We start from the raw sequence: 15,935 nt of genomic DNA, 5'->3' as shown, positions 1-15,935 counted from the left end.
AATACAAGGACACAGACAATCTGAACCACTTTCCTGCATACACTTTGATGTTTGAAGCAGTTATAGATGAAAGAGGATCGAATCAAAGTGTCCTTTTCACCAGCGTCTCAAAGATGTCATGCCGAAATGTGCATACATCTGCTAGAAGCTAAGTTGAAACCAATGTAAGTTGAGGGGTTCGTTGTAAGTCAGTAGATGGCTCTTCTTTGCGAATGACAGATGGAGAGATGGAATCCTTTGATGCAGTTTATTTAAAAAGGAGAAAGAAAAAAGAAAAAATAACGTCTGCACCTCTGAACGGATGAACGAGACTCCTCCTTCCCGGAAAAACAAAACACTCCCTGGTTTCCTTAACCAATGGGATAATATCAACATAAACTTGTTTAAACAATTATTAAACAGAATATAAGCTAGGTGACTGTAACACAAAAGAATATAATGCTCAAATATAAAATGAAAATAATTACTAATTTAACATAAGCTTACACCAACAAGCTGCAGCATCCATGAAAGAAAAAGAGATTGGCTCTCTTCTCCTGACCCATGTACATGTAGTCTGAGACTGCAATCATGTGCTACAATTAGTAGCACTCCTGATGTTAATACCCCTTTTGCCAACAAAACAGAACCTAAAGTTCTCAGATAATGTGTCACAAGATGAGAGAATATAGAAAGAGGGATCTTCGACCCTTCTACTTTGCGGTCTCTTTATAGATCTCCCAGCAACCTGAGTCCTCTCCAATACACTTTCCTCTTTGCTCACTCCACGGGTTTCCAATAATTGTGGAGGGTACCGTCAAGGAATGTTTAAGTTCTGTCACAATATCAACAAAATATGTTGTTTGAAAATAAATGTGTTTTTTGTTTTCTGAAAACATTCAAATGTGACTGACTGTCTTAGGCAGCTGTGCTATTCGGTATATGACACCTTGATGTCCATATTCTATTTTGACAGTCATTGTATTAGGCCTGGCTCCTTGTCCTCACTACTACTAGGACAACTACATGTTACTAGTGAGGCACAGCTGCAGTAGTTGACAACTGCGTGCTTCCAGTAGTGTTGAGTTGCGACATTGTAAAATTCTACTGGTTCATCTCATGCTTCACAAGTAAAGTAGTAGTACTATTTTTGCCCCACTACTATAATATGTACCGGTAATTGTCCTACTATGATTTCGAACCTGCCCTACATTGGTATGCAGAAATGTCACAGAGGACAGTAGTGGAAAAAAAATCTAACTGGTAAGAGTCAATTTACCTAACACCCTACTCTTTCTACTTGTATTCCACGAGTACTCGTGCTTGGGTACTCCAGGCCAGCGTGGGGCACTGTTGCGTTCAAGTGGGAAAAGGTGGGGAAAAGAGCAGAGGAAAAAGATGCTCGAATTCGATCTGCGCACGTGAACGTAAAGGCAGTCGGTAAAATGGCGTCGGTAGCCATTTCCACGGCTCTGAAGAAAATAACAGCATTAAGGGTTGTTGATCTGAAATCTGAGCTCAAACGACGGAATTTGGACACTACGGGTGTTAAGAGTGTCCTTCTCGCCAGACTGAAGCAGGTAAAGACAGCGCATATTGTGTGTTCAACGCAATGGAGTGCATGTAGCTAATTGTTAGCCTCTGAGCTAGGTATCTCAAAGCCTCGGTTAAAGCAGCTGAACCGACTGGGTGCGATTAAACGGTCAAAGCCACGCAGTGTTTAATGGAATGAAAAAAAAATCTGCCATTGTCTCGGTAGACAATTTATTAGCTATGTTTGTCCCTATTCGTAGTAAATCCACAACGATACTGAGTCAGGGTAACATATTGCCACGACAGTTGAAAAAGTAAAATTAAGATTATAATTGAACATATGTTAATGTTGAGGGACGAACAAAGCCAACGCAGGACAGCGTTGTCTTTGTTGTGTACTTTTAGCCTTTACATGAAAGTATGGGAATATTCGCAGTAGGTGATGTTTTCTTCTACCCGTTTAGCCGCTGTTGTTGATTGTGTTACCACAATTTAATGTTTTAGAGGCCACACATGATTATCACATTCGTTTATACGCAAGTGTGACGATTTGACATTTAAATAATATTAGCCAAGTTGCTCGGGGGAAAATTTGTTTCTTCATCAACGAAATGCTTGTGACAGAACAATCGAAGGCGTTTGGCTTTGCGAATGTTTCTCATCTTGTTCTTTCAAAAGCACTTGGGAAGTTTCTGTAAGTGGGCTCAGGTTTTACCTGACATGATTTGTGTAGCCACTTTTTGTCAGAGGTGTAATTAGGAATTAGGAAGTTGACACGGTTTAACTAATATGGTTATCTGGATTAAGGCTATTGAGAGTGAAGATGCAGACTTCAGCAGTGTCGAAAGACAACCTCCAGTAGGCACATCTACTCGTAAAAGTGGAAAAGGCAAAGGTAAGCTGTTGCTTGTATGGCTCGGATTGTGGCTCTCAAAGAAGTTGGGCTGTATTCAATGCCTGCACTCAACATTTCAGGTAGTAAAATTGATTTGGACCTGGAGACTACCATGGAAGATGATGTGCCTTCCAAGGTATGTTACATAATTTTTGGTTGCACTTGTGGTCTTTGTCGAGGCAAAGTCTGCCTCAAAACTTTGTGGGGATAATTTCGCGACATGGACTAACATTGCTCCACGTTCACATCCCACTGCATGTAGAAATAGGTTGGTGCAATGGTGCCAAGCCATGATGAAAGAGACATATAAGACAATGGCCACAATGTGAGATCATTTCGCACTTAAGAAGATAATGTTGCTGCAAAGCAGATCTAAAGTAGTTGATATGAAGTCAAACAAAGAATCTTGTGGCATACTTGACCAAACCCACACAGATATCCTTCTCTTCTTGTTTGTTGTTTCTGAATACTTCATGGCTCACTTGTCCAAACTCGTCATCTTTTCTAGGAAACGGAGGAGAATGAGTCAGAGAAAGGTATGTATACTGGAAAAATAATGCATAAGGTTTTTATAGTATATGCATCATGTCCACATGGTGGTAAGAATGGCCATATGCACACCAGGTTCCCCTAGTGACTTCGTTTTCCAGGTTAGGGCACATTAACTGGATATCTTTATTATCGATGTCCCACATATGTTGCAATGGAAAAGCCTGCACTCAAGCTTTGTAGGAAGTATGCTGTTGGTTTGGCAGCACTTCCAATGGATCTGGAATGCGAAAGCCACATTGCAGGAGTGACAAGATGCAACGGATGGCATTCCGATATCTGGTTATATGAGCAAATGAACAATGAAGCGAAGACTTTGAGCATCATTTTGCCATTATCGATTGTCATCATGGACATGACATCATGGACAGCCCAAGTGAACGGAATGGTTGTCAGCTGGACTCTTGTTCAAGCAGCCATCACGTGAGATCGCTGCAAGAGACGGCCCGTGATCTATATTTTAAAAGCTCACAATGCATCGGCATTTGGGATATCAGTCAACTTTTCAAGGCAGTTGGCAATCTAAATCACATGGATTTCTTCTCCGTGAATCACGCGACGGTTCACCGATGTTTGGACTACAACGACAAAGACTGCTTTGGTTACAGAGAAACCTGTTGTGCACGCAGCTGTATTTTTGCTCACTGGACACATCGGAGAGTTGTGAAAGACAGTCATCAAAAGGAAGGACTTCAGGACTTATTTTAATTTTTTTTGAAAAATACAGATCACCTTCATGGACTGACCACCACGATCGATGAAAGTAAGGGGTGAATGGTTGAAAACTTCCCCTCCATTTCTGATTTGAGTCCCACCAGGAAAGCGTCCCCACATTGAGTGGCATCAGGAATGAGACTTTCACAATGAATTGTCTTCGCTGGAATTCCTTCCAAGTGATGAATACTCAAACCTCGCTCCCTTTTGATGAAGATTGTGTGTTTTGTGTCTTCTTGTGGTGTCTACGCCCTCGATGACCACTAACACTGAATGTGCTTTCTATTCTACTTTTAGGTCAAACGTGACATGTTCATGTAAACGTGTTTTTTGCCATGTGTATCCTTATTGAATCCCTCAGATGTAACAGATACAGATGATCATACACGTGAAAATTGTAAGCCTGCGCTCACCGAGGACAACCTCGCTCAGCCTGAGCCTGAGTGTGAGACCACTGCTGAACCTGAGGTTGAACAGGAGACAGAAGCCACGATCGGCAAGGCCGATTCAGACCCTGAGGTGCGGAATGTTGACACGGATGTCGAGCCAGAGGTGGACGCGGATGCCAAGCAAGAGGCTGAGGCTGATGCCGAGTGGCACGTTAACGATGAGGCAGAGGCTGAGCCACAGGTCGACGACGAGGCAGAGGCTGAGCCGCAGGGTGACGACGAGGCAGACGCCGAGCTGCAGTGCGAGGACGAGCCAGAGGCTGAGCCGCATGGCGATGGGGAAGCCGAGCCAGAGGCTGAGCCGCATGGCGATGGGGAAGCCGAGCCAAAGGCTGAGCCGCATGGCGGTGGGGAAGCCGAGCCAAAGGCTGAGCCGCATGGCGATGGGGAAGCCGAGCCAGAGGCTGAGCCGCATGGCGATGGGGAAGCCGAGCCAGAGGCTGAACCCGAATTGGAATCCGAAGAAGAGATGGCTACTGAAGCCATGGATTCCTTGCCAGAAGCCGAGGACGATCACCTTTCTGTGTCGATGCAAAATGAAGACGCCATCACCTTAGATGTTGACGGTGATGATCTTCTGGACACAGGTAAACATGTAAAACTTCCAGATTCAGAGGTCGACAAGGGCAGCGATGAGCCTGAGGCCTCTGTCGAGATGAATACAGATGATGACATGAAGATGGAAGACAAAGATGGTAAGCAAGATGATGCAGCCTGGGGCGAAGCCTCGACGGACAGCCGAGAGGTCACGAAGAAAGCTGAAGCCGGAGATAAAGAAAAAGATTCTGGGAAGAAAGGCCCCTCATCTACTGGGGTATCTGGTCAAGCAAAGAGGTTTGTCTTTCTATGTCAGTTCTTTGATACTACTATCAAGTTCACCTCTATAACAGCGCAACATTGTGGGTAGCTTCAAGAATTTTTTTTTTTTTGCCATAAGGAAAGTGTTCACAGATGATCCGAATCCCTGTTTTTTTGTATTCTTCCCCTTCATGGTAAATTTCGACATTACCCAGGAGTTGAAAAAGCCCACTTTGTTTCTTTGCCTCTTCGAGCGCTGTTAAAGCCTTTCCCATTTTTGGCTGAAGTGCATCAATAAGAGCATCCGTTCTCTTGATGGCACTTTTTGTATTCGCTGAGGTGGTCCACAAGCCACCTGAAGAGTTCATTGGTCAAGAGAATTAATTAGCTGACATCCTGACCCATCACCATCCTGGAAAACCTCTGAAGCCTTTGAGACAGTGTCACATCTACGTCTTGTTCACAGGATTGTATTTCTTTTGAAAAATTACAGAATGTGTATGGGTTTTTTTCCACCAAAAGATTTATCCTTCTCTCCATGTGAATATTTCATTTGCTAAAGCTCATTCATTGGCTGTTTGTTGTGGCACTATTTTCTTTGTAGCGCTTCCCGAGACAGAGATGGAAAAGCTGCAAAAGATGATAAGGGTAAGGCATGTGGGAAATCGTAATTTTTTTGTGTGTGCATTTTTTAATATCCAATTTTATTTTTATTTTTTATTTTTGGGTGGGAAAGCAGTTGTTGGCGACAGCAGCAGCATTAGCTCTTCTCATAATGTTTGGGTGAGCGGCCTGTCCTTCAACACCAAAGCAGCGGCTCTGAAGAACCTCTTTGGCAAATATGGCAAGGTAATTTTCCAACGTCTTTTTATTTTCTGCCCTTTCTGGTTGAAATCAAACTCTTACCTATTGCCTACAGGTTTTAAGTGCCAAAGTCCTAACAAATGCGCGCAGCCCTGGCTCAAAGTGTTATGGTCTGGTGACCATGTCTTCCAATACAGAGGTGACACGTTGCATCGCTCAGCTGGACTGCTCAGAGCTTGATGGACAAGAAATATACGTTGAATGCGTAAGTGATGTGATCTTTAGAACGTTAAAGCTGAACTGGTTGCCAGCCAGCTGCAGGCCACACATAGACAAGGAACAATTCACACTCACAATGCCTATGCTATAGTTTAAAGCTAATGTTTTCAACAGTAATTAAATAAAAAAAAAGATTTGCATCAAAATTGCAAGCCTCTGTCTGAGAAAAGTGTTATTGATCCATTGCTACTTTTATATCTGTAACCTGCTGTGGTTTTTTTCTTAGGCCAAAAATTATCCTTTCAAAAAAGAATCATCAAAGACTGAATTGGATGAAAAAGCAAGTACTGGCAAGTCAAGTGAAAAAAGAAGTTCCACAGGGACAAAGTTGTCTAACAAGTGGGTGAGGAATAAAATGGTAAAAGGACTGCCTTCCCGGTGTAATGACTACTTGTTTCTTCCTTCCATGTAGATCACAACAACCTTACCAAAAAGATGACAAATCTGGAGAAAAGGACAAAGATTTATCCAAGGACAACAAAAGTGGAAAATGTGATTCTGGTAAATCAAATTCTCCACAAGGTTCTTCAATGAGACATGACAGATCCTGTGGACATTTTTTGTTATATATTTAACATGTGGAATTCAGTTTAACAGATGAGGTGGCTTATTGTTTTGTTTTGGGTTATTTTCTGCTCCAGGGTCAAAGAGTCCAGGCAGTAATGTGGAGGGAGATGAAACCAAAGAAAAGTTGACTTTTTTCAAAACTAGACCTTTTAGGAAAACAAGATATTTTGAGAAGGTAAGACTTATTCAGGTTTGGTTTTATTGCATCCTCACGTGGTCATGCAATGTAATTGTGTTTGGTTTATTCTGTTCCAGCCTTTTGTTCAGATGCCCATGCAAAGACGTCCCAAATGGCTGATACCCCCTGAAGAGGTTTTTATATATATTTTCCATGTTTTTTGTTTTGTTTTCATCCGTGACGTGGTGCATCAATGTAAAATTTTGCTGTTCCCCCTGCAGCTGGAGATGATTAAAAACAAACAGCGGTTTGTCAATAAGGAAGACGGCTTTGTTCCTTTTGCGAAGATAAAGGAGCAGAGCATGCGTGAACGGATGGAGCGCACTCGCAGGTAGATTAATCACAAAGGACATAAATGTTGAAGTAGGAGTATACTTGAATTGTATCAATACTTTTTGCTAAAGAAGGAAACGCTGGCACATCATTGACCGGCAAATTGCTCTTTGGGTCTCTTAATTTGTCAATCTGCAAGCAGGACCTGACATCACACTTAATTTGAACGTGTAGTGGTTTCTTTCAGTGGTTTTTATGCTGATTATTTATAGGCACCGTGAAATGGTGGAACAGGCGCGCCGCGAGCGGGAGTGCGAAGAGCGTGAGAACCTCTTCCGTGAACGGCAGAGACTGGAGATGGAGAGGCAAAAGCTGGAGAGGGAGCGCTTTGTGAGGGAGAAGCTTGAAAGGGAGAGAATCCGAATAGAGCAAGTACGTACAGTCAACCGCCTGCGATTGAAACTAGTCAACTAAATGTTTTTATGAAGAGTCATTTTTGGAAGTTTTTTTTTTTTTTTACTCGTGTGGATTATTATTATTTTTAGGAGCGCCGAAAAGAGGCAGAACACATAGCAAGGCAACAAGAGCTCAGACGACAGCAGGAGCACCTCCGTTATGAGCAGGAAAGGAGAAACCTGAAGAGAGGCCGTGATGTGGAACATGGGTCTGTACGCTTTTATTTACGCATTGTCTCGTTGACTTTAAGATGCAGGAATGCTGTAATCAATTCCATGACACTTAATGCCTGTCAAGTTGTTCAACTTTGAAAAGTATCTGATGGAAATTTTTTTGTTAATTTGTTCAGAATTGCAAAATCTAAAAACCTTTACCTTTTAAGTATGAAGTCACATGTTCATCTTCCTAATTGCCCTTCACACTTCAGGGACCCCAGACAGATTTTATTTAGCTGAATCACAATTTTTCACACCCAAAAGTAGGTTTGGGTAAGTAAAAACGTTTTGTTTTAGTTGGTCTGCTTACCAATGTAATTCTCAGTTTCGCTTGTTCTCCGTGACATCCAGAAACTCTCTGAAGTAAAATTCATGTTCCACAGGATTCGTATATACAGTATCTCATTCTATGGCATACGAGAGTTCAATATGGCCTCACCTTTGCTATAAAACGTGTTTTAACTTCTGGTATTGTGTAATGCGTTGAACTTAATTCAACATTGCGCGTTATAGGCTTCCTCCATAAGATTTAGCAGGACATTTATTTAAATGCAGCACATTTTTTTCCAAACACTAAATAAGATCCAAGAAAACCAATTTGTAGTCTTTGCAATGGGGAAGATGAACAACTATGGGAGAATAAGCACTGAAACAGACTGCGAGGCAACCAAACGTAGAGAGGGAAAGAATTAAAAGAGGAAAAAAAACTACAAACTGCCTGCTGGATCAGTTTAATAACAACATCAACAATTGCTGAATTTTGCATGTGGGTAAATTACATACATTTCCCCCGATATTTAGTCCAGAATTACTTGGCCAATATTTTTTACATCTTGGGAATATTTAAAGCAGGATAAATCTCTTCACTTTTTTGTGTATTCTATGTATTATGTTGTTTTCACGTATTTATTTTCATTTTTCGATTTTCTTCATTCCATGATGGGATCTCTGACAATCCAACTAAAATGAATTAAATCATAAAGGACAGGGATTAGAGAACGTGTTGAAATGCCTGTACTGTTTTACCACAAGCAGTGATTCTGATGGTTTCAACCTACAGTTATTTATTTGAAGAAATTATTCAATGCTGTTTTTGAGACATTGGACTACTCGTCACAAGACCGAGTTCCATTTACTAATAAGCCTTTGATAAGGAAGAAGATGACATCAATTTACATCCAAGAATGAGACATTGAAAGAGAAATAATCAAATGGCTTGGAAAGGAAATGACCAAAATGTCAGCAATCTCAGTTCCAAATTGGGGCACGTGGCTTTTCCTTCTTTACCTGTTTCTTACTCTAAAGCACCATAATTTCTATCCAAGTCTATCTTCTTCCCCTTGGTAATATCTTCAGGAAACATCACATTCACTTTCATTGCTACGCGTATGACACCCAGTTCTACATCTCTACCAAACCTAATACCATACTTCCACCACCCTCCCCTTCACCTCACGTATCAGTCACATCACTCGTTCTGCATATTATCATCTTCGAAACATCCACCGGCTCCGCTCTTCTCTCACTCCTCAGTCCACTGCTATACTTGTTCACACCCTCGTCACCTCGCGACTCGATTATTGTAATTCCCTTCTGTTCGGTCTCCCTCAAAAAACCCTGCATAAGCTTCAGCTGGTCCAAAATTCAGCCGCCCGCATTATCACACTCACACCATACATAAACCATATTACACCTGTCCTACAACATCTCCACTCGCTCCCCATTTTACACCGCATTCAATATAAAATCCTGCTCCTCACATTCAAATCCATCCATAACCTAGCCCCTCCATACCTATCTGACCTCATCCATATTCCTACACCTGTCCGCTCTCTTCGTTCCTCCTCCTCTCTGTCCCCCTGCTCGCCTCGTCACCATGGGAAACAGAGCCTTCAGTCGCTCTGCTCCCCAGCTTTGGAACTCACACCCAGCTGACCTTCGTAATACAGACTCATTAACACATTTCAAATCCAGCCACAAAACACATCTGTTTAGACAAGCCTATTCACTCGGACCACAAAGCCATTATTTTTATTTATTTATTTATTTTTTATTTTTTCTTACCTTATTTGATGTTGTTTTTAACGTTGCATTCGTGATTTTAACTGCTTGTTGTAAGGTGACCTTGAGTTTCTAGAAAGGCGCACACAAATAAAATTTATTATTATTCATTTCCGGACTATAGAGTGCACCTGATTGTAACCCTTTCCCACTACATTTTTAAAGGAAGAAACATTTTGTACACACATAAACTGCTCTTGTCGATAAGCCACAGGTGCCCACAGCCACAGTGTAACACGAGATATTTACAAAGAGGTAACACAGAAGCGGATTCAAAGTTTTAATAACATTAACTTTTCTTCCCAAATAGTGCCTGTAATGCAGCAGCACCACGGCAGTAAAACAGCACTAACATGGCTGGTTTAAAAAAAACACACACAAAAGTCACTGTTTGCCGCCAAGTAACGCTTTTTTTGTATGAAAAAAATCTTCGCTTGCCGTAACACTCGGTCAACCATTCCTTCATTAGACTTTCTACCATCCACGCTCTCGTGTCAACTTTCACGACAATGTCTTTCGGGTGTTGAAAGTGAAAAGTTGAAAGCGTGTGACAAAAGTCGCGGCTTATAGTCCAGAAAATACGGTACATCATGGTTGTATTCATTATACAGCACGACAATCAGTTAAATGGGTTTATAATGAGAACATGCTTTAAAATAATACTTAAGACAGAATGAAACCACAATTTGTTTCACATTTCAGTCGGAGAGACAACACATACTGGAACGGCAACAAGAAGATTCCGGCCGATGCAGCTGATACTCGTCTAAACCAAGGCGGCAACTTCAACCGGCCGCAGAATCGCTTCTCCAACTTCAACACCCGCCCGAGGAGCCGCTTCCCACAGGCCACTGACGAGCAGACCAACACGTTTGACAGGTTCGCTTAAATCTTAGCTGTACAAAGTATGAACAAATCGGTCACTGAACTAGTGTTTTAGGTATGAAAGTACAGACACTCCCATACTTTCTTACTTCTTATACTTGTAAATTTCCCCATTGTGGGACGAATAAAGGATATCTTATCTTTCTTCCCAACAAGTTAGTTTTTAGGAGGACTTTAAGTTGTTCCAACCCCTCCCCCAACACATTTTGTTTGTTGCTATGTAAGAATGTTGTGTTGCAAAAAGGTTATCTGTATTGAGAATTTTCAGTATGCAGCCCAGGGTTCGCACTACACCTTTGGCAGAGTCTACGAGGGTGTTCACTCAACCATTCTACATGTGCTTTGTGGACTTGGGGAAGACATTTGACCATGTCCCATGGCGAGTTCTGTGCACGGAGCTTCAAGAGTATGGTGTATCGAACCCCCTCATATGGGCTGTTCTGTCATCACCGATGTAAGAGTTTGGTTTGCCTTGCCCGCAGTAAGTCGGATTCATTTGCAGTGAGAGTTGGACTCCGCCAATGCTGTCCTTCACTGATTCTATTCATAACTTTTATGGACAGAATTTCTCGGCACAGCCAAGGCATTGAGGGGGTCAGGTTTGAAGGCCTCAGTATTGCATCTCTGCTTTTTGCAGATGATGTGATGCTGTTAGCCTCTCCAAGTCAGGATCACACTGAAGCGGTTTGCAGCAGAGTGTGAAGGGTTGGTATGATAATCGGCACCTCCAGATTTGAACCAAAGGTAGTAAAAAGATGGTCCTCCGTCGCAAAAGGGGGGTCCGGAATGAGATCTTACCCCAAGTGGAGGAGTTTAAGTATCTTGGGTCTTGTTTATGAGGGAGGGCAGGGTGCAGCAAGAGATCAACAGGCGGATTGGTGCAGTGTTTGCTGTGGTGCGGACTTTGTATTGGTCCGTCATGGTGAAGAAGGCACAATCAAAAGGTGAAGCTCTCGATTTACCGCGATCTACGCCCCTACCTTCACCGATGGTCCCGAGCTGTGGGCCATGACCGAAATAGCAAGAACCCAAATACAAGCGTCCGAAGTGATTTTCCTCCGCAGGGTGTCCGCGCCCGCCCTCTACTCACTCTCACCTTTGCCATCTTATAGACGCAACCGGTTCACCGGAGAGCCCGAAGCAAAGAAGAGTCGCATCTCTCCTCCACGGGAGGGCGCCAGCTTCGAGCGGTACCCCAAGAACTTTGAAGCCGTGCGCCGGGCCGAGCCGCTCCCTTCACGCACCGACCTCCGTGACACCGACCGCAGGGATAGAGACGAAAGGCGGCCCATCCAGATCCACGATCGTCCCATGGGAGCCAGGATATCCGGCATATCCGGCCCCCGCGCCCCCAGGGACGGAGGCCACGGATGGAAGAACAACACCGACATGAATGCCAACAAGGGCGAGCTACGGTACCCTTCTCTTTCCCCTTGCCGCTCTTGCTTCTTTTTTCTCCTTCCTCTTAGTTACCTCAGTTTATTTGCTTTGGTGTTCTTATGGTTTACCCAGTGCACCTATGCGAATTCGTTCGGAGCGATCGGGCCGAGACGAGCCTGGTTCTGCACTCAGAGGAGGTTCTTCAGCCAGCCGAGGAAGAGGCTCTTTTAGTGATCAGGATGGAGGAAGAGCCATGGTGATGAATAACCAGGTCTGCTTCCCATCTTCTTATGATGACCCATGACTACTCAACGTTTCCTACATAAAGCCATTTGAGGTTTTTTTTCTCCCCCATATCTTTGATATTTAACTGCCGGTCCATGTACTACGGCATTCAGTTCTATCTAATAAGACGGTTCAATGTGCGATTGGAGAGACTGGTGCAGTTGTAGTTTTAACGTGTTTTTACATGCGTTTCTGGTTATTTAAAACTGATCAAATGCAGAATGATGTTAAACTATTGTCTCCATGCATGCCATTTGAATGAGGATGGACTTCAGCAGGTCAAGAGTTTAGACATTGTTTACAGTAAATCAACAAGTGTGATTGCAGGGTTTATTTTGGACTGGGGTTGACTTGCAGTGGAGCGCGGGCTTTCCAGAGCCACTTTTTTGCGAAAGAATCCCAAATTATTTGGAATTTGTCGTGTTACTAGTGCAACACATTGAGTGATTTGTTTTGATTGCGCCCTAGTGGTGATTGAATGATGCAGTTGATTGGTGCACTGAATTGTCTTGCTAGTGAGGGCAACAAACGTACTCGTACATGGTCCTCAAACTGGATGTCAAGTATATGGAATAAACACCCAATTGGCTTACCGTGTCCATGCAGCCTTTCAGCTCGGGCCGCCGGGTGGTGGTGCAGCGTCACAGCAGGGAGCAAGGCATGAGGAAGGAATGGCACGGTGGTTCGGCATCTCAAGGCGGCGGCAGCGGAGGAGGAGGAGGCTTCTCCGAAAACCGCAGGATGAGCAACAGTCGTGGCAGCATGATGTCGCCGCCGTCTGGGTAAAACAGTTTGTCCCTCGAGACTTTACAGTTTAACACTTCTATTACAACGGCAAACAAATAGACGAATATTGCGTAAATCGCTTTTTTGCCTTTTATTCACCACTATATGGGCACCATTAGTTGCATGAAGCAAAGAGTACTGTATTTTTTCAGGACTCTGTCATTCCAGAGTGTTGTTTCTTGTCAAAAAATACATCCATCTTGGCCTGTTTTTTCAGGGGGGGTCAGTGATGTATGAATGTCAATATCTTTGTCATATGTTAACTGAAAATGGGAAAAAAAATTGTGCTAGCTGTCATACCCCAACGTTGTCTTCACACATTAAAATATGCAAGAGCTCCCTTCACATTGACATTTGGCATGCAGGAGGTCCACAGCTTAATTTGCTTTTTTTGCACAGTCCTCTTGTGAAGTTAGTGGATGAGAGAGGAACATGATTTAAAGTCAAAACTGACCAGTTTGAGGGCGACGGCATGCTGTAATTGTAATCTTGCGTGCACACCTTACACAACATCACTCAAGTTGGCTGCAAGATGAAATGTAAACAATCCTTTTCATTGTCATCGAAAGGCTCGAATGTTCCCAGGTCAAGTATTGTGTTAATGATTTTTAAAGATCTTGACAATGTTTTTCCTTCAATTTTATTACAAAGCAGGATATGATTGTAGCATAACACTCCAGTTAGGGTTTAGATGCTTAACTAAGGAGTTTACCGTAGTTATTAAAAAAAAAAAAAAATCTGCCTTGAAGCTATGCAGTAATCATTTCCAAATGGACTGTTACTGTAGATTCATGCACCATGAGTGAGGAATGATTATGCAAAACAATAAAATGTCAAAAGTTTGGAATAATTTCACTTTTTTCACACAAGATCAAGTGCTATATGTCTACAAGGCCAATGACCGTTTTACTCAGTCTTTATAACTGTTTCAATAACCACTAAAACTGTCGGTTACTGGTAGTGAGCTCTTCTTTTCTTTGAGTTGACTTCTAAGTAGGACACGATAAGTGGCTGCTTGCAGAGATGAGCTGCCTCTCTGAAGTTAAAAAAAAATGTACATTTTAAAAATGAATCTTTGCTTAGCTGAAGAGAAAGAAAAAAGGCTGTTGGCCTCATCATTTACCACAAACAAGCACAAGAATCCAAGGAGCATAAAAGAGAAAACGGGGTATCTTTTGGTTGAGGACTTCCAATCCTAAGAGCACAAGTATTGTGAACACGTGATAGATGGATGTTTCCATTTGCACGCGTGTTGGCTTTTACATTGATGTCGTGCTTGTTTTTGGCTTTAGGTTTCATAGGTAAAATCTTCATTTGCTATGAAGCAAACATGAAGACCAGAGAAGAGGGGGTGCAAACCCTGAGCTATTGCACAAACATTGAGCAAAGCCAACACAACAATTTGGAATGTCCTGAAAAAGGAGAAACCACTGGTGTACTGAGCAAAAGACATCGAACAGGTCACCCAAGTGCATCAGCAGGAGTTGCTGATAGAAACATTGTGAGAGCTGTGAAGAAACAATCAAAAGACCACTGTTAGTGGCATCACGACCAACCAATGTGTGTGTGTGTGGGGGGGGGGGGTGAAGGTATTACAATCCAGTGTTCAAAGAAAAATTGGAGAGAAGAAATATACAGGTCATGTCACAAGATGCAAACCACTCACGATGGTTTTGGCATAAAAAAAATAGAAGGAAACATTGAATTTCTGTAAGTTGGCAGCTCTGAAAATTTAAGGATAGCAATCCCAAGCGAACAATAATACCGTAATAATAAAAATCACGTGCATATTTTGTAAATGTGTTTAAAAACGCAAACTCAACTTGTATCTGATTATTTGATTAATCTCTTGGGACAGTCTAGAATAATTGATTCTAAAAATTAAAACAGTGAATGTTCTTGATCCTTAACTTTTTTTTTTCCCTCCCCCCACCCCAGTCATTCATCTGGAATGAGTCGCATCGTCCAAATCACTAGCAGCTCCGTTTCCAGCGGCGGCAACACGGGCAGCTTTAAGCCTTTCAAAGGAACGCAGCAGTTCTAAATGTCCACCACGTCGAACCAATAAAAACTGGGGATCCTCTGATGTTTTATTTTTTACAATAAGTCTTTTCGGTGGTGCAACCACATTGGCCGGGTGAATCATTTTTATTTTGTATAAAAGTATGCATCGTAGGGTTTTTCTGACAATTCCGCTTTGTGCACACTTGAATTGTACTTAGATTGGCTTTGTAACATGTCAATATTTGTCTCTAGTTGTCATTTATTTTCACATGTTTTCTTACTCTTATCAAATTAATTCATGCCCCCCCCCTTAAAATATTTCCATCATGTAGCACAAAAACATTTGTTTGCTGTTACATCCGGTTAGTATGTTTTGTAAATTTCTAGAATTATAGATTTATAATTCAGGAATTATTACAAGATGTAATTTAGACCATTTCATAACTGTCAATTAATGCACATGTGAGTGAAATAAAAGATGAATTGACCACCTGATGAGATTTTGATTCTGCTTTTAACGGAAAACCATTTGATCATTGCATTTTATCTTTATCCATCTTAACGAGTAAATCCTTCCTCACGTTTGTCCTCTTGTATGACGACTGTTGGTTATTTGTTTACTAGTGGGGCAAAACTACCATTAGTGGACATCTGTACACTATGTGAAGCGCTAGATTGAAACAAGTAGAATTCTGACATTATTACTGGCCATACCTGTTAGCACTTAGTCAACTAGTGCACGGTAACATGTAGTTAAGTCCATATGTAACGGTACACTCGGGCCTAATTAGTACGCCAATTCAGTCCACATGTTGAATTTTTGTCTAACGGGGACCATATTTTAA

General features: G+C 42.2%; 1 protein-coding gene across 2 annotated transcripts; it reads left to right on the top strand.

Moving 5' to 3' along the window:
• Positions 1-1,382: 1,382 nt before the first annotated feature.
• sltm (SAFB-like, transcription modulator) lies at positions 1,383-15,580 on the top strand. 2 transcript variants are annotated; one of them, XM_052063766.1, is made up of 21 exons: positions 1,383-1,559; positions 2,320-2,407; positions 2,488-2,543; positions 2,916-2,943; positions 4,032-4,414; positions 4,487-4,953; positions 5,522-5,565; positions 5,657-5,766; positions 5,837-5,986; positions 6,227-6,339; positions 6,413-6,501; positions 6,642-6,742; positions 6,823-6,879; positions 6,967-7,076; positions 7,291-7,450; positions 7,564-7,682; positions 10,453-10,629; positions 11,748-12,050; positions 12,148-12,286; positions 12,907-13,082; positions 15,025-15,580. In XM_052063766.1, exons 1-21 carry the CDS (start codon positions 1,425-1,427, stop codon positions 15,128-15,130), a joined length of 3,111 nt encoding a protein of 1,036 aa, XP_051919726.1. In that variant the 5' UTR covers positions 1,383-1,424; the 3' UTR covers positions 15,131-15,580. The 2 variants fall into 2 exon arrangements, with proteins under 2 accessions (XP_051919726.1, XP_051919725.1); XM_052063765.1 differs by having other exon boundaries at positions 4,032-4,953.
• Positions 15,581-15,935: the final 355 nt, after the last annotated feature.

This window comes from Hippocampus zosterae, chromosome 4 (assembly GCF_025434085.1).
Source record: "Hippocampus zosterae strain Florida chromosome 4, ASM2543408v3, whole genome shotgun sequence".
Classification (NCBI taxonomy): Eukaryota; Metazoa; Chordata; class Actinopteri; order Syngnathiformes; family Syngnathidae; genus Hippocampus; species Hippocampus zosterae.
This window is presented reverse-complemented; position numbering and strand designations above follow the sequence as displayed.